The 23481-nt window shown below is 39.3% G+C and overlaps 1 protein-coding gene across 1 annotated transcript; it reads right to left on the reverse strand.

Annotated features, from left to right (window-relative positions):
- Positions 1-139: 139 nt before the first annotated feature.
- FEM1C (fem-1 homolog C) lies at positions 140-23214 on the reverse strand. Its single transcript, XM_048290979.1, has 3 exons — positions 23102-23214; positions 21829-22556; positions 140-8291 (listed from the first exon to the last, which is right to left on the reverse strand). The coding sequence occupies exons 2-3, from the start codon at positions 22370-22372 to the stop codon at positions 6982-6984; spliced, it is 1854 nt and encodes a 617-aa protein (XP_048146936.1). The 5' UTR covers positions 22373-22556; positions 23102-23214; the 3' UTR covers positions 140-6981.
- Positions 23215-23481: the final 267 nt, after the last annotated feature.

The raw sequence follows: 23481 nt of genomic DNA on the forward strand, positions 1-23481 counted from the left end.
GGAGATGTGGTTCCCTTAGCCAGAAAACAAGAAAGAGCACAGTCATCTTAGGAGGACCCCATCTTACAAGCTAGCCAATAGAAAGTACAGTGAAAGCCTGGTAGCACACATGCAAAAAAGAAAGAAAAGGAGAAAAAAGCAAGTTCACTGTTTTTAATCTATGGGATGGAAACAAAAAATGATCCAAGTCTGGCTCATTCACTGAACATTTTGCCTCACATGTCAGTTAGGATAATGCTGTATGTGAATGGAACAAAAGACATCCAGGCACCTAAAATATTAGGATAGAACAATACAAGCTACAGAATCTGAAAACAATCAACTGTTTACTGTAAAAAATCCCTCCCATTGTAAAAAGGAAATAATTGGCAATTTAAATCGCAGGTTCAGCAGCAAAAAGTGTTTAGTGAATCAGTGGATCCTGGGGGTTTTTTGGTAGCATATCATCGAGAGAGGAAAAGAGAAAACCGAACCATTCTGTCAGCTTATTCGACTGGATTATTCTGGTTTTTGCTCATTCTTACAGCATGGGGGTTCTTTTGCTTGGTTCGTTTAGCCTAACCACATGAAGGCTGAGAGAGGACAATTCTCTCTGAAGGACAAGTGCTGGAACTATGAGAAGTTAATACATATAAACCTATGAAAACGTGTATTTCAAACAGGAATTAGGTTTCTAGTTACTGATAGACAGGAGTTCCAAATAACCTTCTAAGGAGAAATTTTCGTAATGAACTTATGACTTGATAATCTTCAGGAGATATGATAGAACCAATCCTTTGAACTTCACAGAGGAATCTGATCATGTCTCACGATCTGATGGGAGACATGGTTGCCATTTTCGTAATTTACATTGCCTCACACTCACTGGCTTCTGACAGGCACTTACATGAATCCAAAAGCAATTCTTTTTTCCCCCTTTGTGCATAAAACTGTTGTCCTTAACTTCTGAGTATAGCCTCTTCTCAATTCTTCTGAATGCTGGAGATCAACTGCAAGGTAAGACTGCGGTGTGAGGGAGAAGGGCCTTCTACTGTTCACTGTGGATGGCATTTAGCCCTCTGGATATTATGTGTGAAACAAACAAAAGTCTTGCCTTTGACAGACTGACACACCTCACACCTGGTCTCTTTTACCCTAATCCTGCACTGCTTTGTATGATGAGTTTTGGTCTTCAACTGACAGCCAGCATTTGCTACTGACAAGAATCATTTTTGCATGGTTGCACAGCTTAGGTTAACAGCAGACATCTTTCATCAGCTGCAACTGCAGAGGGATGAATAACAACGTAAATGATCCTTTCCAGTTTTTCCCTTTCCTAATTAAGAGAATCTATATTTGATTCACTAAAGCCATCTGTGTGACAACTATCTTACTGTGAAAGCTCTGAAGCAGTTTTTCTTCATCCAGAACCTCATCTTTTTTGATCCTGTTGTTACTGATCAGGCTTTATCTAAAGTTCCAGCTCTCTGAAATGTACACTTCCTTACAGGCTGGACTGTGACTATTGTGCCTAACTACAAAGGTATTTTGAAATTACAATGGCAATGTTACTCAAATTCTTCAATTCTCTACCTGCCTCTAATAAGGATCTTCTGCTTCTCTCACTCTTGAGTTATTCTATTCCTCTATTTTTCAAATCGTTCATGCAATACAGAAGATCCTTCAAAAGCTTGAAGAAGAAACTAATTCATCCAACTTTCTTGAAAACTGTCTGCTGTTTACATCTTACAAGGCATTGCTATCTACTTTCAGGTTACGAACTGAAAGTAATGTTTCCACCCAGTTAATAGTATGACTAATTACTTTTTCTAGAAAGTTGGAAAATAATTTCTCCTGCATCATCCAGTTTAAGCCTTTTCTTTATTATTACCCACCACCAAAATTTAAAGGCTTTGCCAGACCACCATTTCACAGAAAGAAAGAGCATGAAACATGACCTTTTGCTTAAGGTACAATTCTTAATGACATGAAGGTCAAAGCTGCAGCATTCACATTTAGCTACTCAACAAGAAAAGTAGTTTACCAACCAGTACTGCAGTACCCTAGAGAAAACAGATATATACACTCGGACAGGTGTTCTCCAAAACATATTTTTAATGTAATGTGCATTTGGAGCCTAAAGAGAGTAAGAGCAGAGAAATATGCTTGTTATTCCTTTTTTACATTACTGTTAAAGCTAAATTACTTTACGTAAAAAAGAAACTGCAATATTTCCATACACGGAGCTAGTAGCCCTGCATAGGAAGTCTTTGCGATAGAATGGAACACAAGTACAATGTTAGTTAAAACCAAACCAACAACAGCTTTTTGCTCTGCCCTCAGTGAAGGCTCAAAAGTTACTTTTACACTCAAAGCCAAGAAATATGAGCAGTCTAGTATGTCTTTCATCAAAATTACCAAAATTACTTTGCAGTCTTAAATACCAGTTGGCTTCATTGTAGTCACAGAAGGTAAAATTAGTGTTTAGTCTACTTTTTCATGCTTCTCAACTTTTTAGAGTGTAACAGTCATTCCACTCTATATTTCAAAGCATGAGGAAGCTATTTAAAGAACAGCCATATCCTGCCACTGTCACCTTGCAGCTGATACAAAACTGAAGAGAGGCACGCTTTTCCTCAAAAGGTTTTTATCTAATTACAAATCCTCCTTTAAGGATTTTGCTATAGCACTGCATTCCTTTCTTTAAAGTAGTGTTTGTAAAAATGGAAAGAGGTTAATTTTAACCAGCTGCAAAACAGTTGTTAAAAGACAGCTCTTTGTGGACTTAGGAAACACACAAAACTACTTCTTTTCCACTTGTGAAGTACATATGGAAAATTAACCACAATGTTGCCTTGCATTTCAGAAAGTGTCTTTAACACTTAACAAACTCAACAAACAGAACAGAGACACTGCAGACAGCTGGAATCTTGTTACCAGCCTCAGTGATACAAAAATAGGAATATAATTTTAGATTTTTTTAAATGAGAATATTTTTCATCTTCCTCGTTGAAGGACTTCAGTTGAAACCCACAATGATTAGAAGAAAAGCTGCTTTACATATTTATCCCTTTCCCCAAAAAATGTAACTGAGAGGTCTCAACAAGCAAGGAGCTATCAGTTGCTTTGTCTCTAGGGAGCCATACCTGTAAGTTGTTTAATCAATTTAAAATCTGTTTCATCCCTGCAGGGCATATAATTATTTCTGCAGTGTTCTTAGCATTTTTCTGTGTCAGTAGCTTATAAGCAGTATGTTTCATCAGAAAAAAAGGCCAAATAGGAAAAAAAGAGAACAATGGTAAAAGAATGAGTTAAAAATATTACAAAATTAAAATTAAGATAAACAAAACAGAGTAGTGTAAACACACTTGTCTAAATGCAAAGTGGCCATATAGGCATGAACTCATCTGCCAGGACACCTAAGTCCAAGTTATCTGGCAAGATAAGTATTCTCTTCAGCAGAGAGCTTCATCACCATGAAAAATTACATTCAGCATAAAGGCGATAAATCCTTCGGACTGATGCACATCAGTAAATACTTAGACAAAAATTCGTGCAATAAATCAGCATGTGCTAATAGACTGGTTTGTTTCTAATGAGCAGCTAACACAGTAAGCCTTTCTTGTAGCAATATTCACTAGATTTACATAAAACTAATAGTGATATGCTTTCACTTTTGGGAATGCTTTCCATTTAAAAAATTGCTAAAAATTAACAATTTTTACATTATATTTCTGGACTAATGATCATAAATCATAGAATGATTTTGGTTGGAAGAGACCTTAAAGATCATCTAGATCCAACCTCTCTGCCATAGGCAGGGACACCTTCCACCAGACCAGGTTGCTGAGAGCCCCATTTAGCCTGGGCTTGAATACTTCCAGGGACGGGGCATCCACAACTCCTCTGGACAACCTGCGCCAGTGGCTCACCACCTTCACAGTAAAGAATTTCTGCCTTACATCTAAGCTAAATCTAACCCTTTTCAGTTCAAACCCATTCCCCCTTGTCCTTTCACCCCACGACCTTGTAAAAACTCCCTCTTCAGCTCTTTGGTAGCTCCCTTTAGGTACTGGAAGGTCCTATAAGGTCTCCCTGTAGCCTTCTCTTCCTCAGGCTGAACAACCAACTTATAATAGCCAACTATTTAAACAGGGCAATTGTCAGTTAGAAAGACAAAAATTTAAACTAAAACCACTGAAAAGCAAAACAGATTCCAAAGTAAAAAACTCTAAAATCCCCTTTCTCTGTGACCTATACAAAAAGAACTACTTTTATAACTTGATGTATAATGTATTTCTAGCATGGTATGATTTGTTGATTATCCCCATTTACAGAGTAGCAGAAAAGCATTAAAATATATAAATTCAAAAGCCAAACTACATGTCCTCACAAATGAAAAGCTGAGTGGCATGCATCTTAAGCATTAAAAATCACAGCAATTCAGTCAATTGAGTAGAATTTAGTCTTCTGTTATGCAAGAGAAACCTGCACCCTGGCCTGCATCAGCAGCAATATTGCCAGCAGGATGAGGGCAGTGACTGTCCCCCTGTACTGGGCACCAGTGAAGCCATGCCTCGAGTGCTGTGTTCAGTTTTGGGTCCTTCACTATAAGAAAGATATCAAGGTGCTGGAGCATGTCCGGAGAAGGGCAGTGGAGCTGGGGAAGGGTTTGGAGCACAAGTCTGATGAGGAGCAGCTGAGGGAGCTGGGGTTGTTCAGCCTGGAAGAAAGGAGGTTCAATGGAGAACTCCACAATTACTCGAAAGGAGGTTGTGGCAAGGTGGGGGTTGGCCTCTTCTCCTCAGTAGCAAGTGATACAACAAGGAGAAATGGCCTCAGGTTGAATTAGGGGAGATACAGATTGAATATTAGGAAAAACTTTTTCATGGAAAGGGTGGTTAAAAAATGGAACAGGCTGCCCAGGGAAGCAGTTGAATCACCGCGGCTGGAGGTATTTGAAAGACATGTAGATGTGGCACTTAAGGACATGGTTTAGTGCTGGACTTGGCAGTGCTGGGTTAAGGGTTGGACTCAGTGATCTTAAGGATCTTTTCCAACCTAAATGATTCTATGATTCTCATAATGTTATACAACATAGACACAGCAAGGGACAAACTGGTGAAAATTGTTTCAAAACAGCAAGTCTGATAGTGACAACACACAAACAGCACTGCATTCAGCATATCTTTGCTTAAAAACATCCCCATAATTTTTGCAAGAATGCTAAGCTAGTAGGCACCTGTACACTGCTGTACACTGGCAGGAATGCCAAAACAGACCAAAACCAAGGAAGGGCTATTCTTATGTGCTCCCAAGACATGTTCTTCCTCAAGTTCAATCACAAATGACACAAATGTTCTGACATCAACTTAAAAATTAAAGTATTAAAAAGACCCTCCTAACCTAATTAATTTGGATTCTAAATATCTTTTATCTCTGACAAAGGCATAAAACAAGCTGTTGGATTTCTGGAGCAAGAACCCCATAGATACACTTACCGCCCACCACAGAGTCAAAAATACCCAATATGCTAGACGACTAAATCTGCAAGTAAACTGTATCCTATCCAACAGAAATTAATTTCACTTTAAGACATTTGTAGGGCTAATGTGCCATAATAAATCCTACTATTAAGCAACAGTAAAGTGCTGAATTATATTAATTACCTGAATCGCACTCACATTTATGATCTTCATTTATAGACTTCTTATCAAGTCAAAAGAGCCCTTTCTGTTGTAAAAGCTAAGCTGTTGTGCAAATATTATAAAAAATAGGTACTTTAATTAGGAGCTATATACACAACAGAACTTCTGCTTTTGTTAAGTATAACTGACATAGTAGAGATGAAAAATCCATGCAAGTATTTATAAAGATACTTAAAATGAAGAAAAAAGGACACTGCTATAGAACTTTCGATACCCTGGCAGACAGCCACTTACTATACTAGATGATGTCTAGATCTGGACTGATAAACACCATGCCATCAACATGCTTTTGTTTTCTTTTGTAGCTAAAGTTGATTTGCAGATTTTAAAGCAGAGCATATATTCGACCTATTTCTCATTAAAAGTTTATCATTAAGGTTTGAGGTTAAACTTTGAGCAAACTTCACATCTAGTCACATAACCGGCACAAGCAAGACGTTAGTGCAGAGGGGAAGGTGTCAGTTGTACATAATGAGGACTCTTCCCCCAGCTGCATGATGCAATAGAACAATTTTCAGATTTAAAGTTCAAGTGGACTACAATCAGAAAAAGCAAGATTTTCTTCTTCCAAATTTAGGACAAATTTCCAGAGGATCAAAATGAAAGCAACCTCAGTTACAGCAGTCAAAAAAGTCAAACCCAAGTTTGGAGAGCTGATAAATAACTCCAAAATTCATCATGCTATGAAGACAGCATTCTCAAGAGAGCTCCAAACAAACTGCAAAACAAGATTGGCATTTAAGTTGAAATTGGCCAAGTGCTGCATAGAAATATGCTCACACACAACAGTCATGTTTAAGCCAGTGCATAGAGAAGGTAAAAGCACTTATGGTAGTTGCAAATGTTAACAAGTCCATACAACTTGCACAGTTTAGCAATGAGTTCATAGAAAAAGAAGAGAGTAAGAGTAGAAACGCTCAAGCAAAACCAAAAAAAGATGACCTTCCAACCATATAAAATCCACATAACAGTTATAGTAAAAAGACATCAGTGGAAAATACTCAATTCAGTCCTGAACACCCAACAGGCAAATAAGACCAGAAAAGACAAGCCTTTGGCAGACAATTTAAAAAGTCTAAATATGGCATTACATTTCTAAATAATCCACAAAATATATTATATAGCATATTCATATTAAATACTGGGTAACCAGCTCTGCAGATCTGATGCTAACAACACTAGCCAACGAGAGCGAAATGGAGCAAGCTAAGGGAACGCTGGTGTATCACAACAGTGCTCAAGGAAAATATCACCATGTCGTGCTTCAGGAACAGTACTCTGGGACACCACACTATCATCTATGGAGCACAACGAAGTTCTCCAGTTTTTCAGGGATATGCCCTGCATAGGATATGTTATGATTCACTATTACACGAGCAGCAAGACACTGCAAAGTGGTATGATTTATGGGCTGGATTAAATTCTTTGCTATTTCCTTCTCATCCAGCAAATCACTAGCTGTTTGTTTACATGAGTTTGTGGCATCAAAATGTGAACCTGACTTGATAAGAAGATTCATGATGTCCGGATGGTTGTTCAGTGCAGCAATGTGTAATGGACTGTTGTTATCAGAGTCTCTGACATTTACATCAGCACCACATTCCACCAGGATAGCAGTAACCTGGAGAGAGGGGAATTTACAAACTGGGTAGCGACCAACACATGTAGTATTACTGTCAACAGCAAGGTGAAGTGGACTGAAGTTATTCTTTCCTCTAGGCTGAAGCTTAAGAAACTTGTAAATAGTTTGTTTCTTAAAATGTTCCTGTTCTGAGCTGCAAGGTACTTTCTCCAACAAGCAAATTAAATGCAAAATGATGGAAAGGGCTTTGTTCAGCTGTACTGGATCAGGCAGACATTGGGCTTGTTTCATGGCCCGTTCTATTTCAAGAACACTTTTGCACAGTATACCCATCAGATCATCAAAAGTGACAGTAGTACCTAGAAGGCCTTTTGCCCTATCCTGAAGCATGAAGGAGAAAAGTTCAGCAAATGACAGCAAACTGCTGGCTGTCATAGGGCTCAGTGGGTCAAGATTGCTCTGCTGCATGTCCAAAGCATACTTCCATAAGTTGATGCAACGCTTGAAGTTTCCGGAGTCTGCATACACAGCACCTCTGTATCTAATATAGTAGGATGTGTCTGGGTGAGAAGGGCCAAGAATACGTTCTCTAATTAATAATGCTTGCATTCTCATTTCATCCGGGTCTGCAATAAGATTTTCTAGCTCTTCCGAGCTGTTTACCTCTTTAGCATAATCATAAGCCATAATTAGTGTTTGTGGCACAGGTTTGCTGAGGATATTAGTCCTATCACTGTATCTCATCTCCATAGCTCTCTTCCAGTATTTCAAAGCACCAAGCAGATCTCTCTTTTTGTCCACAAATGTTGCTCCTAGAAGTTCCAGGGCATTTATGCGCTCAGCCTTACTAGTCTGTACATGCTGGGTCAGAAAGTCCACTATATTTGTGTGGCCTGTCACACTGGCTGACAGAAGGGGAGTCATTCCATAACCATCCTTTTCCATTTTAGCACAATACTTGAGAAGCATCTTCATGATCTCCAAACTTCCAGATTCTGCACAGTCATGTAAAGCTGTATTTCCTGCAAGAGAACAAATACAATTACACAAATCAAATTATAGTCAAAATCTCACCATGCTAATAGCTACAAAAAGTTTAAAAATCAAATACTAATAGATTCAAAATGGCTTTTGTTTCCTCATTTATGTAATATGAAAGCAAGGCTGCCAGGCACTTATAAAAAGCAAAATGTTTCATATTATTGCCTGAAAAAAATAAATAGATTAAAAAAAACCCAACCAAACCAGAACTAAAATGGAATTCTTCACTACATAAAAGCACAGGAGCAGGCAATTCCATTGTATCAAAAGTCAAGCAAATGGGACAGGAGATCAGTTTGGTTGGGCAGAGAACTCCTCACAGAGCTCAAAAGGAAAAAAAAATTTTATGTTTTCTAGAAACAAGGACAGACTTTGCAGGAATTTGACAGAGCTGTGACTCATATATGCAGGGGCCAAGATGCAAAAGGCCAAAGCTCAATTAGAGTTGAAGCTGATCAGTATTATGTCAGACAATAAGAAGGGTTTTTTAAAGTACACTAGCAGCAAGAGGAGGTCTACAGAAAATACTAGATTGATACTTGTTGAAGATGGTCATCTGACTATTAAGGGTGAAGAAGTGTGGAGACATTCAATACTTTCTTTTGCTTTAGTATTTAATAACACAGATAAACTGTCTTCTGCCCAGTCCCCTGACTTCAGGAATGACTCCCCATTTGTTTAGACACTTCTCAGGGACTAGCTGCAGCAGCTAACTATTCACAAGTCCACAGGACCTGATGGTATTTACGCCAGAGTACTGAAGAAGCAGATGGATGATATGGCAGTACCCCTCTGCATCAGCTACCAAATGTCTGGGGAGGTCCCCACTGACTAGAAGCTAACCAGTGTTACGGCATTATATAATAAGGGCAAGAGGGATGACACAGGAACTCACAGACCTCTTAGTCTCACCTCAACACGTGGAAAAATTACGAAGATTATACTGAATGCTACTGTGAAGCATTTAAATGGTGCACAATGCAATCACTGGGCACCATCAACTTGGGTTCACAAAGGATAAATTCTGTTTTAACTAGTTTGATATCCTTCTAGAATAAGGTCACCCATCCAGATGAAGGGAAGACAATGGATGTAGGATTTTTGCCTTTTAGTGAGTTTTGCCTTTTTTGCCTTTTATACTGTCCCTCACAACATCCTTCTGGACAAGCTGTCCAGCTGTGGAATGAGAAGGGTCATGGTGCACTGGGTGTAGAACTGTCTGAAGGACAGAGCTCAAAGGATTGCAGTGAATGGGGCTACAGGTGGCTGGAGACTGGTCACCAGAGCTGTTCCTCAGGGCTCAAGTCTAGGGCCAATGCTGTTCAATGTATTTATCAATGACCTGGATGCAGGAGTTGACTGCATCGTTAGAGAGCTTGCTGATCATTCCAAACTGGGAGGTGCCTTGACTGTCTCATGGGGCAACAGGCCTTCCAAAAGGGCATGAAATCTAGCAACAAACACTGGACCTTGTCCCTGGCATTGATCAGCACCTGGCACAAATACAAATTGGGAGAGGAGTGGCTGGAGAGCAGCCCTGCAGAAAAGGACCTGGGGGTGCTGGTTGGCAGCAGGCTCAGTGTGAGTCACCAGCGTGCCAGGGCAAACCCCATCCAGAGGTGTATCCAACACAGCACAGCCAGCCAGCCCACGGAGGTGATTATCCTTCTGTTCTCCGCTTTGGCACCGCTGCCCCTGGAGTGCTGTGAGCAGTTCTGGGCCCCACAATTTAAGAAGGATGTGAAAGTCTTTGGATGCACCCAAAAGAAAGTAATGAAGCTGGTGACAGGGCTAGAAGGAATGTCCTCTGAGGAGCTGCTTGACTTTGGATCTGTCAAGTTTAAAGAAATGGATGCTGAAGGGTCATCTTGTTGCTCTCTACAGCTTCCTGAGGAGAAGTGGAGGGGGAGGTGCCTCGGTATCCAGTGACAGGATACATGGGAATGGCTCAAAACTGTGCTAGGAGACATTCAGACTTGACATGAGGAAACTTTCCTTTGCTGAGAGGTGTTCAAACACTGGAGAGGCTTCCTCCAGAGGTGATTGATTCCCCAAGCCTGCCAGTGTTTCAGATGCCTTTGGTCAATGTCCTTACTAATTTGATTCAGTTTTTAGTTAGCTAAAAGTTGGTCAAGCAGCTGGACTAGATGATCAGTGTTCATATTCCAATCCCTTCCAACTGGAATAATCTATTCCATAAGGGATTTTGTATCTGCTTTTAAGTATGAAACAGAAACTTAAGCTGGCTATCTCCACATTACTTCACTTTTTCCACTTCCATTGTTAAATTTCCCTTCCTCTCAATCTCCAGTAATTATTAAAAAATAGTGGGATCTGTATGAAAAGTAAAGCTGGACTAACTCAGTATTTGCTTTGTTTTCACCTACCCCATAGTTCTTCCTCTCTTCACCTGCCACATCTTTTGATTTTCATGTTTTGAAGCAATGACTTTACACAATGGAAACCACAATCCATCACAACAGACCCTTTATCTCAGCTGGGACCTTTGAGACTGCTGGTATATTCTAAAGGAGTAGGACATTTTCTCAAGGGAATGTATACACCCAGACAAACTATTCTTAATACATTCTTAGGCCTTTATGCTTAACTCCCACTTTAACCCCTATGCTCTTTTTGTTAGGATTCCCAAAGACAAGAAGAAAAAAAATGCCCTCAACACACAACATGCAAACATCTATGTTATAAGCAACTTATGATTTACACGCAGATTATTTTTCATTAGCATGACATTGCACAGTCTTTTATATTTAATGGCATTCAGGTTCCAATACAATGTGGGAAAATTTCTAGTAAGTACTAGTGCCACCTGTTTGAAAATATTCACAGAAAATTAGAAATCAAGTATTGGACACCACAGCTAAATAACTATTAGGCTGCAACTAGATGAAGGTTTTACTTAACTTCAAATATGTGCACTTCACTGGAGGAGAAGGAAAAAATGGAGACAAACTCTCCAGGCCCCCTCCTAACATAACAAAGTCTCTTATGTGGTTGACTGCTTTTAAAACCACATGATTTACATCTACCTTTTTCTTTATATTATATGATACGTATTACAGACTCAGGCATAGAAGCTTCTCAGCCTCACAAAAAATTAATTAACAGAAAGTTCATGTTAATATCTACCCCCCAACCTGATCAAGATATCCTATATTGTTAGCCCTGCAAATTCAGTTAACTGCTCATCAAATCATCAGGTTCTGTTACACTGCTAGCAAGTTTCCTCATTCACAAAGGACACCTCCTTTTCTAATGGTTCTCTGCCCATTCCTAGTAATAAGATTGGCTTTTAAAAGTTAAGAGTTTCAGGAAACTTCCTTATTTCTATTTTTAGTAGGCTTTTGTTTTAAATGCCGACAAAACAGAGGTACATGGTGCACCTTGCTGTTGTATTTCTAGTCTCTAAGCAAACTATGGTGGGTTAGGAAAGAAAGCACCAGAAATCTTCAGGTCATATGAGGGATAACATATTTGTACAGTCTATGGATCTAAACAGCTCCTATTTATCTTCATACACTTTCATTTTTTTTTTCCAGGCTCTGATACCTAGAATGCATACTTCACTCTTTGTACTAAAGTATTTAATTAATGAAACTCTAATCAAAAGTGTGCCTGAGATCTGTTTTAAAAGCCTAACAGTGTATAGAAATAAATTAAAACTAAAGGTGAAGTCTTTCTACTAATACATTCTTTTTGCCAAAAATGTATTGTTTACACTGGCTTAAATATGTCAAATTCCAAACCAAACGTGAAATTCATACATATTTAAATTTATAAGAAACAGTATTTCATACTTACTAAATACACTTCAGAAATAGTAAATATGTCCCATTTACAAATCAATTATAAGAATTTAATGTAGATCTACACAAATAATTTTGAAATCTTGTAGCTTTTACCTATGTGTCTTCATAGCACACATCTCCTTTCTAACAAGGCACAGTAAGAGTAAATAAAGTTGAAGGAAAAAAAAATAGGAAAGCAAAATTCAGAAGTATCTGGTCAAACAATAATTACTCTCCTCTAATATCCTCTTTCACCAGGAGATCCAGACACCTTAGGTCCACAATGTAGACCTCTATTCCGTGTTTTGTATTAGCAGATTATCTCATAGCAGCTTGTTTTTATCTTCTGTTGTCAAGCCACCGAGACAGAAAATGTTTGTCTAATGCTTTGCAAGTTTTCGTATGCAGAAGAAGAACGTAGCGACTCAAAGATTGTTTAGATGAGTATTTGCTAACGGGCACTGGGCATTTTGCTGTGGTTTCATCCCTAGGATCCAAAACATCCACTCCTCACTCCTCTCCTTATCTTTCAGTTCCCAAAACTTCACATGTAAATTGATCTCCTGCTTCTTCCTCAAACTGTTTTGTGAACTATCTGAAAAAGAACTCACAGCACATTTTAAAGCCTCTTTGTTGCTCTCAATTCCAGCAACTAGAAAAATACCAGTAACAGAATAAGAACAGAGTTATCCAGAACAAACTGAGTCTCAGTCCAGGCACAGCAGATGTCAAAATTTAGCTGATACACTAATCAAATTCATACAAAAGATGAATAAAAAGTTATTTTCAAAAGCTTCTGACTCAGGTTTTTGCAATTACAGCAGAGTTATGAACATATTTTGTCCCCTGAACCACATTTTAAGTGCAAAATTCAAACATTTTAGGAAAAAAAACAATAGAAAATATTAGATCGCTTCATTTATTGACAGAGAACTTAATTTGCAAAATATTCTTTTCCTGAAACATTTCTGAATAGTGGCCAGTGATTTTACAAGCATTTACTAACAAGTAAGCTAAGGAAGACATCCCAACAGAAATTAGCTCCTGAAACTACCTGTTAGATCAAGATTCATAAAGCTAAATCTAGTTCATACAAAGGGAAGTGATTTTCCACCTTTCTAAAACCACAGGCAATTTTTAACATTAATAGCATTAAGTCAGTTATAGGTCTGGCCACACTACAATCACTACAGAGACCAACAAAATTTTCTATTGCAGGAGCAGAGATTTAAGCAAATTTAGGTGGATTGAAAGTTGGTGAATTTGGCATACATAGCTTACCAACTATAATTCCCTCTGTCTTTATGTGATAACACAGACTAGAAAATTTCAATACGCCAACTAAAAAAGGACAAGCTCTTAACATTCCTAAGAGAGGACAATGTCAAATGCAGATCAATACAGAAACTTACCAACACACATATACACTTTAATGCTTCTTGGTATGCTGCCGGAAGTCTAATTAAAATGAAACTACAGCAGTCAATCCAGAACTAAAGAATGGCTGGTCCCTCAGACATCTTCAATTCTGCACTTAGTGATAAAGGCAAAACCAGATGCACATGGGTGTTGGCTGAGCCAGCAGTTAACACAGATGTTTCAGGGTGTACTCAACTCCATACACCATCCTTCACAGCAGAGCTCTGCAAGGCAGCTGTTTCTACCTTCAAGTCAGTATTTTTAAGATATTTTTAAAAATGTAACATAAAAGCATATTAAAGACAAATAAGCCAAAAGGTATCAGTAACAACAAAGCTCTTACTGGTGTTTCACAACTAATAATACATGTTTTGACATCTGAAACAGTGCCAGCTATTCATGTTACATACTGCAGATCCACCACCATGTAATGCTGCTTTTGACACTCTTTTATCAATCGCTAGGCATACATGCTATGACTGAAATAAATCCACACAAAATAAGCTTGGCCATTGTCCAGGTAAACTCAATCCAGAAGTCTGTATGTCATTAATTTACAATGCAGCTATGTAGAACATGTGGAAATATGCTTAAGACTCCAAGGAATTTCACTGCTCTTTCCAACTGGATGCTCTAAACTTAAAACAATTTAGTCTTTTTATTGATATTACAATTACCAATTTCAGTTTAGACAGCTGCTACTGACAGCCTATCAGAATAGTGACATTTTTCAGTTATTTATACTGCAGTATAAATTAAATTAGAATTAAAATAACCACAGTTTATAGTATGCCAGGTATAAACAAATAATACAAGGCAATCACCACTAATTTTTAGTGGCTGCACCTCACTGAAGTTTGACTGGATGGTACAGGTACAGCAGTGGGAAGAATACACTGTAAGAAAAACAAGTTTCCATAGAAAAGTGCCTAGGGTAGACAGATAGTTGAGAGCTGCCAACTTAAAAAAACCCCAAACATAAACCCAAACCTTAAGAAATAACACTGCCATTCATCTACACCTAGCAAGCATCAAGTGTTAAATTTGAGGAAGAATTTGAAAGAAAACATGGCAGTGGCTTTAATGTGTAAATCAAAGGCTTGGCCACATATTGACCAGGAATTGAACAGCTCAAATAAATACAGCAAATCAACCACTGTTCTGTGAATTAACTCATCCATTTCAAAACACTACATTGTCTATAGTGTCACTATAGTCACTATATTGTCCATAGTGATAAATAGTGTCTGAACACAATTCAGCAGCTAATTCCATTTTTGTAACATTATCTATTCAGTAAAAAACTAAAAACCATCATTATATCTATTGCTGTATTAAGAAGAAAAAAGGCTAAAACTAAGTAAAAGTAATTTGAAAGTCATTTTCTTTGATAAGCAATTTTCCAAGCAGCACATATGATGGTGTTGGTCAAATTAAAGTATTTTTTTAAAGGTGGGAATGATTATTTCAAAGTAGGTTTCATTTAATTTTTTAAATCCATTTTTAATTGCAAAATGACCAGCAGGAATTTAATCATGTATCACAGATAGCTAGTGTTACCATAACATGAAAGGCTCTTCCTTGCACAGACAAAAAACTGGACTTCAGATGTTCTGGTAGTCCCAATACTTCACTGCTAAAAATCAAGTGTCACTATATAGTATTGCTAATACTGCTTACAAACTGCTTCTCTCTGTATAAACTTTACTACTCACATTACCTAGTAACTTCCTCTTAGTATAAATAGCAAAAAGAAACAGAATAACCCGAACTCAAGTCCTTCCAAATCTTGCAAAGTCAGGAAAAAGGTATGGCTAGTTGGCACCGCATCTTCACACTTTACTCTTTTTTTAACAGCACTCCTTTAAAAGTAGTTATGAGCATTACAGAAACACTTCACGTATCACAGAATTAGTTTTCTAGCTACCCAGTGTTTCCAAAAGCTTACTGGAGTGGGGGTGGGTATTCTAATTCATAAGGAGGACAGGCCTTTCTATGTCAGAAGCAAGTAATTCCCAAATTAGACTGATAGCTTGTGACAAGGTAATGAAAGAAAACGAATCCATGACACAGAAAGTGATTTGACTTGATTTGCAACCAATTAAGTGCATCCACTTCCTAATACTTCATGTATTCATGTAAAATGCTTTATCAAATTTCCACACTGTAAAACTTACATTAAAACTTAACGCCAATCTGATTTTATATCCAAGATCATTAAACATAAAAGAAAAAAAAGTATTTCAGTTAAATGACTGACCAATGTGCAAAATTAACCACATGTATATATTTTTGCAGCCTTACAGATGAATCGATCACTTTCATGAAGTGAAATTTTTCATGTAACATTCATTACTTTCTCTATCACAGCACTAGAAATAATTCAGTCTTCCAAGAGTCTTTACTCATTTAAAAGTATTGCCTGATAGATACAAACATAGATAGTGCACAAGAAAACTGTTACACATCCTTATGCATAGTATGCCTAGTGAATAAAAACTAAATGTCTTTCTTTCAAGAAACTAAACAATGCAACTAACTGCTAATCTCAACAATTTATTTTAACCTAATTTCCATATGCTGTAAGAGAATAATTGCTGTCTTGCTCACTGAAGTACTTCATGAGAACTTGTATTACCAAGATTATCAATTATTAAATAAATAACAATATGCTGTTAATTATTTAATTTAAACAAAAACTTCTTAGTTAGAATTAAACTTAAACTGTATCTTCATCTTCCTTATTTAACTTACAGACATTCCTTCTGAAGTTCAGTTTCCACACATGGTCAAACACAAAATATCTACAAGTTTCAGTGCCCTGTACCATGTAATACCTACCAAAAAAGGAAAAAAGGCAACCCCCCCCCCCGAAAAGATAACAGTATACTTTTAGAGCAAGTGTTTATTCACAGCGAGAATAAAAAAAATATATAAAAAAAGCAACAACAGCAAGTAAAACAAACAAGCAGAAATAAAACCCAAGGACCTTTGTTCTGTGATTTTTTTACCCCCTCTCTGCCCCATCAATGATTCTATGAACCTTGTCAAGCAGACAAGACAAACACCCTCAGAAGAGGACAAACCTGTCAAGACTCCTTAATGTTTACGGCAAGAGAAAATTAACTATTTTTAACACATACTAAACCACACTTATCGTAAAGGAAAGAGCATGACTCTATAATCCCCCTACTTCTCGGTCTGCCAAAAAAAAGATTTTTTCCCTTACCAAGAGGTTTGGGTATTACACCTTCCAGTACCCTTAAAAACAACAATACTGAAATAGCACTAGCCCTTGATACAGTACCCATAGAGACAGAGGTTTGTATGCTTCTATACTTCCCAAAATGAGGAAGCAAAGTCAACAAACCTTGTTTACCTTATTATTTTACAAAACTATCAAATAATGTACCAGTGGAATTTAAGAACCACAGTATTCTTTTTTTTTTTAAATGCAATCAAACACTCCTCTGTATATCTCCAGAGACACCTAAGAGAATGCCTAATTCAGCATTTCTTACAAGGTTTTCTAATACTCTGGAGGAGAAAAACCAGTCTTTAGGCTAGCTGATGAGTCTGTTAGCTACAAAAGGGAGGCAGAGTTGGTGAAAACCACTAACAAAACCACAAAAAACACTTTGAAGAGAGAGACCACGTACCAAGCCACCAAGCAATGGAAAGACTTACCAGCTATGTTCAGGTAAAACACCTGCCTTTCAAGCAGGTATTTTGAAAAAAAGTTGCTATTTCCTTGCATTCAGCCCATCCTGGTTACCAGCACATGTATACTTTATCTATAATTTAACTCAGTAATTGCTGCAATAATGGATATTTTTTTCCCTTCCCTTCTGCAGATCTGGCAGAGGAGAATAAAATATAACACAAACTATTAAAATACACACAGCAAATTTTCAAAATGCAAGACTTTAATCGTCCTGTCTGTAATTAAAATGGATGTATAAGATTTCTTCACAATCAGTCTGCGCAAAAAATAGTTTTATTGGGGAATTTACATGAAATATTGTATTTTAAATATAAAACCAAAGAAACATAGCCCCAAAGAGCCAAAGAGAGATGTATGTAATCTGAAATCCCTAAGATGACTGACACTTGTATTAAGAGAGTAAGCATTTCCCTGCCTACACATTGCCGAATGAAGACTGCACAGAAACACATCAGCAAAACCCTGTATTTGAGAATTCAGTGGTCTATTCTGAAGGTAATAGTAAGGGAGCACCACTGTAACAACAAATCACTGGCAGGCTTCATAATGCAGCAGAACAGAAAACTGCATGCAGCCAACACAGAACGTGTTCCTCACCTGGCACAGAGACAAAGCTATGCTTCACTTGAGGTTTAGTATAGGATTCTACCTTCTGAAAAACTGCGTTTCTGCTACTCAAACATTATCCACACTATTCCTACTTCTAGGAACAGCATAAAACTTTGCCATCTGAGAGATCATAAACCACAAGTGAAACTCACTGAGCTTTATTTTTAATTTGCAGCTTCTTAAACGACGAGTAGTTCTGCTGGTTTCAGCTGGGGCAGAGCTAATTTTCTTCACAGTGGCTGGCATGGGACTATGTTTTGGATTTGTGCTGAATACAGGGTTGATAACACAGCAATGTTTTTGTTATTGCTGAGCAGGGCTTAGACAGAGTCAAGGCCTTTTCTGCTGTTTGTACTTCCACACTGGTGAGGAAGTTGGGGCTGCATGGGAGGCTGGGAGGAGACACAGCTGGGACAGGTGACCCCAACTGACCAAAGGGACATTACAGACCATGTGACATAAAGCTGTGGGGAAAAGAGAAAGGAGGGAACATTTGGAGTGATGGCGTTTGTCTTCCCAAGCAAGCGTTACGCATGATGGGGCCCTGCTCTCCTGGAGATGGCTGAACACCTGCCCGCCATGGGAAGCAGTGAAATAATTCCTTGTTTTGCTTTGCTTGTGTACACTGCTTTTGTTTTCCCTATTAAACTGTCTATATCTCAACCTGTGAGTTTTCCATCTTTGTCCTTCCAATTCTCTCCCTGGTCTCACTGGTGGAGGAGTGACCGAGCAGCTGCCTGGGGCTTGGCTGCTGGCTGGCGTTAAACCATGACAGTAGTACACTGGAGAAAGCTATGCATCAGAGACAGTGGTAAATTAATTCACTATGTAAAGTATTGCTTTGGCTGCTTCCTATCTACTGATATCTTTGCTGTTTTCCACAACTACAAAATAGTAAAACCCATCCACCCTCCTTACCCCAGCTATCAGTTTGTCCCCGTTGCTTACACTGTTCACGTAAACCAGAACATTTTTTTTAAAATCCTTTGCTTACAGTTCTGTGGCCTATGTCCTACACAGAAGTTCAAGGAAACTGTGAAAGTCCAGATCTGCAAAACAGTAGGAACAAATACAAACAAGTGCTCATACTTTAAATTCAGAACCACTGGCCATCTTTCACAGTTGAGGACTTATCTACTCCAAGTATCTTATAACCTCCTTCTTCAGCACCATCTACCACGCAACACTGCCAGACCTGCACTTCACCTCATTCGCCTCAGTGCAGCATCTTACCTGACACACTCTGAAATCTTTATGAACATCTTAATTTCCTGGCTGTACTTGTGTACTTTTGGAACCGTTTTTCAAAGACCTCTGCATTCTGAATTTCCATAGTCCAAAACACAGTTGTGGGATTCTGCATTTTAGAAGCAGGATTTTGCCACACGTTTTCACCTACTCTTTTATACATTTAGATGCATGTATGTTCACATACCTATTTTTTTGTATCAAAGTATTCAGATTTTTCCCTGGAACTGTCAACACTTTGAAACATTTTCATATCTATACTTTCCTGAGGCTTAAAATGTGTACTAAGTTCTATTCTGTATTATGAAAATCCAGTGGAAAACCACAAGAAATAGTTCAAGTAATTTTGCCCCCCACCCTTGCACAGGCTCTAAGAATAATATCTGAAAAAGGATCTATAGTAGTCTCCAACAACAGCAACTCTACTGAAGCTACACAGCTCTGCTCTTATAAGGAGCACTGCAATTTTAAATGCAACAATTTTTTTTTTACATCTTTCACAGAACAATAGGCTTCTCTATACATGGCCCAAGAAGGGGCCTGTCTAAAAAAAACTCACATACAAGGGCAGCAACAACTTCTACTACTCAGGAGCAGAACGCTAAGGTGCTCTGTTATCTTCCTGCTACAAGCACAGGACACACTGTCAGCTATTTAGTACATAGCAAGGAGGAGTACAAACTGAAAGTAATACACAAGACCCTTTGAGGGGGAGGGTGACAATGTAGAATTATTCCTGTTGAATTAATTTTAAAATTAATAGCATTTTTGCAAAACAAAGTTGAGGAGGTTACCTGCTCAATCTCAGTCACTGTTACAATACTTATGGCTACCTATTTTCCTCAGTTCTCCTGCCTTTCCATAGACGACTTTCAGGGTTTATAGTACTTTCTTGCTTGCTTTACCTCACCATTGCTTATTCAGTAACTTCAGATATCAGACTTCTTTAAGACGCCAAAAAGTATGCTCCTGTCCTACCAGAGGGGATTTCCACACATTACCAATAGATGGCTATTACGTACACCCATCCATTTGCACACGACAATTTGAAGTATAAAATGAGTTTTAATGAGCTGAACCATATCCAATCCAACTTCTTTTAATTAAGGATCATTTATCTACCTTAAGAATCTTTGCTCATGTACCTAGATGCAAGCCACACAGAAACTAAAGGAAGTAGAGACAGAAAGGAATTAAGATAATAATTGACAGCCCTGAGAAAATCCTCAGTCATTTAAACAAAGACAAATAATGCTAATGCACTAATAAAGTGAATAAAAAGGACGAGTAAGGTAAAGCCTACTCCACCAACACAAAATGAGGGAGAAAAAGAGCTGCAGTTACATCTTTTTCCCTATTACATCAAATATTTAACAGCACTGCTTGGTTCACACCTATCATATAAAGGGATAGGTTTAAAACTAACCCCAAGTTTTTAGCTGCTTACACACTTTATATTTAGCTTGCTATTCCAAGAAAGTTATGTAGAAAAATGACATTTTTATCCTACCACAAGTCCATGATGATTCATAAGCAACCTCAAACCCTTACAAAGGAAGATTTATTTTGCTCTGCCCACCTCTATGACAAATCTGTAGTTTAGCTTTCTTTACGCTAAACCCACATATCTGCATGATTTTCTGAAAAAAAGGCATATTTAACCAAGCAGCTTTTCTAAAGATTACTCTCACATTTGGTATTTACCAGTATCATACAATAATCTAGACACAAAGGGTATTTTAACACAAATAACTGGAAGGTACAGTATACAGGTACAAATGTAATTTGCCTGAAAAAGGCAGTAGATGTACTACGCTACAAAAAGGATTGTTAGCAGATTAGTTTTTTTATATATAGATATATATTAAAAAACCCAAAACCTGATGAAACATAATCCTGGCTCAGTTAGCTAAAAAATTAACTCTAACTTGCAGTAACTGATGTGCTTTCCAGGCTAATATTACAACCAAATACAAGTTCATTATGTAATAAAAAATTTATATGTCCAAGTAATTACGACCACAGAAAAAAAAGCCAAAAATCTTCACTTGGAGTGGTAACACAAGAGCAAATTGTACATAGGGGCAAACGGGTGTCCTTTGAGATCTGTCAGCCACTGAAGTCCTTCTGTTGAGATCACAGTCACCTGCATCTTCACTTCTTTAATCCTAATATATATTTTTGTTTACTAACACTGAAAAAGGTACAAAATTACTCAATAATTTGGAGGGAGTGGGCGAAGGGTGGTTATTCATTTTCCAATGCAGAAAGTAATTTTTCTCCTTTATGTGCATTTCCTACACCAGCCTTCCTGGCACAGATCAGTTTTATGTACAACATATTTGATTTGTTAAGAAATAGTACGAAATCCAAGAACACATGCTCACGTATTTGAGTATGTTGCTAGACCAACCTACTACACAGAGTAGTTCTCAGCAAGTTTATTAGCTTTTAACACATGCATAAATGCAACACTTCATATAACTAAGTCTTTCAAGAATTAAGAATTTAAAATTAAAAGGTATCAATTTTAAACCAAATTTTATAATCCATGTTAACAAAAGAGTACATTAAAAAGTAAAAACATAGCTTTGAACACTTTATCTCTTATGCTTTATGAGAGCAGAATAATATTTTATATCAAAGTCCTGAAGAAGTAAATTAGTAACTTTACCCCTATTTACCACAACGAAAGTGAAAAAACTAACTTACCTTTAACACTTTTTCTGTTCACATCAGCTCCTTTTTCAAGTAAATACTGAGCAATTTCTTTGTGGCCTTTGTAGCATGAGATCATCAAGCACGTATGCCCGTGACGGTTTGATACTTCCAGGTCTGCTTTGTGCTCCACAAGGTATTTGACTATTTCCAGGTGACCATCGAAACAGGCAGCTCTAAGCGGCGTTGAATTTGTCAGCGTTGTGTTGTTGACAGATGCACCATGATCCAACAGACACTGAACAACCTTCAAGTGGCCGGCGGCCGACGCTGCCCACAACGGCGGAGCCCCCTCGATGGTCTCACCATCAAAATTTACCGAGCCACCAACTTCTATCGAGGCAGAGCAATGGTCCAACAGGTATTCCACCATGTCGAGGTGACCATAGCGGGCTGCCATCAGAAGTGGTGTGGCACCATTGGTTTTTTCTGACATCAGTTGGGTCACCTCTTCCCTTGTTTTGCTTGCCAGTAGCTTGGAAAGGAGTCGCAGCTTGCCATCACGAGCTGCGTTGAAGACTGCTGTCTTTAGATCCATTTAGTCTGTACCTCTCTGCTTCCTGACAGATACACACCTGATTTTTTCAGTCAAGAGCTTACTGGAACTGCTTAGCCCAAATAGAATGTCCCCAGCTTCTTCTCAGATCAGTTTCATCCAGATAGGACAACATGGAGACTCCGAACAGGGTCCTGACGAAGGGCAGGCTATGCTTATCATAAATCTGCAAAAGGAGAATTCTCGATGTTTTCACCTCCTACTTCGCAAACAAGTAACCGCATTGTATTTTCCCACAGCTACACCCAAACAACTCGCTGTTGTGGCGCGCCGGTGTCCAGCTGCATTCCTTGGGACTCTCCCGGGCCGCGCGGCGGCCCCTGAGGAAAGCTACGGGAAGGAGGGGGCTGATCCTACCAGCGCGTTATCCATACCAGACACAGAACGATCCTCTTCTCCCTCGTTCCTCTGTGAGCTGCACCCCCGAGTCGTTTCGGGGCGTATCCCAAGTACAGAGCGCTTGGCTCCCGCCAGAAGACCCGCGGACATGCACCCCCAAGGGAGCCGGGGAGGAAGGTGACGGCCACACTCCGGCCAAGCTCCGAGCGGCGGAGAGAGCCAGAGCCAGAGCCCTCCGCTCGCCTCACGACCGGACCCGGGCGCCCAGAGCCCGCCGGCCCCATCCCCCTCCCTCCTTTCCCTCACGGCACCCAACCCCCGCGGCCGCCGTACTCGGAGCCGGCCGGAAAGGCCCGCCAGGCCGCGAGTTACCTTCCCGGGGCGCTCCGGGCCGTCTCCCACCGCCTCCGCCGCCCTCAGACGGACGCGCCTGCCGCCGCTGCCCGCGCTCCGTCCGGCGCCTCCATGACAGCCGAGCCCCGCCGCCAGCGCCAGCCCTCTGCAGGGGGCGGCGCGGCCCCGCCGCGGCCAATCAGAGCCACGCCCGGCGCGGCCGGGGGCGGGACTACGCCGCCGCTCGAGGGCGCAGGGCGGGCGCAGTCGGCCGCTAGGGGGCGGCGGGGAGCAGCAGCGCGGGGAGGCCCGGGGGGCCGAAGGGCGCCGGGATCGCACAGCGGGGCTTTGGACATTGCACTGCATGGACACGCACTGCATGGACACGCCATGGACTCTGTACGGACATATCTTTGCTT

The sequence above is a fragment of the Corvus hawaiiensis genome, chromosome Z (genome assembly GCF_020740725.1).
Source record: "Corvus hawaiiensis isolate bCorHaw1 chromosome Z, bCorHaw1.pri.cur, whole genome shotgun sequence".
In the NCBI taxonomy this organism is placed as follows: domain Eukaryota; kingdom Metazoa; phylum Chordata; class Aves; order Passeriformes; family Corvidae; genus Corvus; species Corvus hawaiiensis.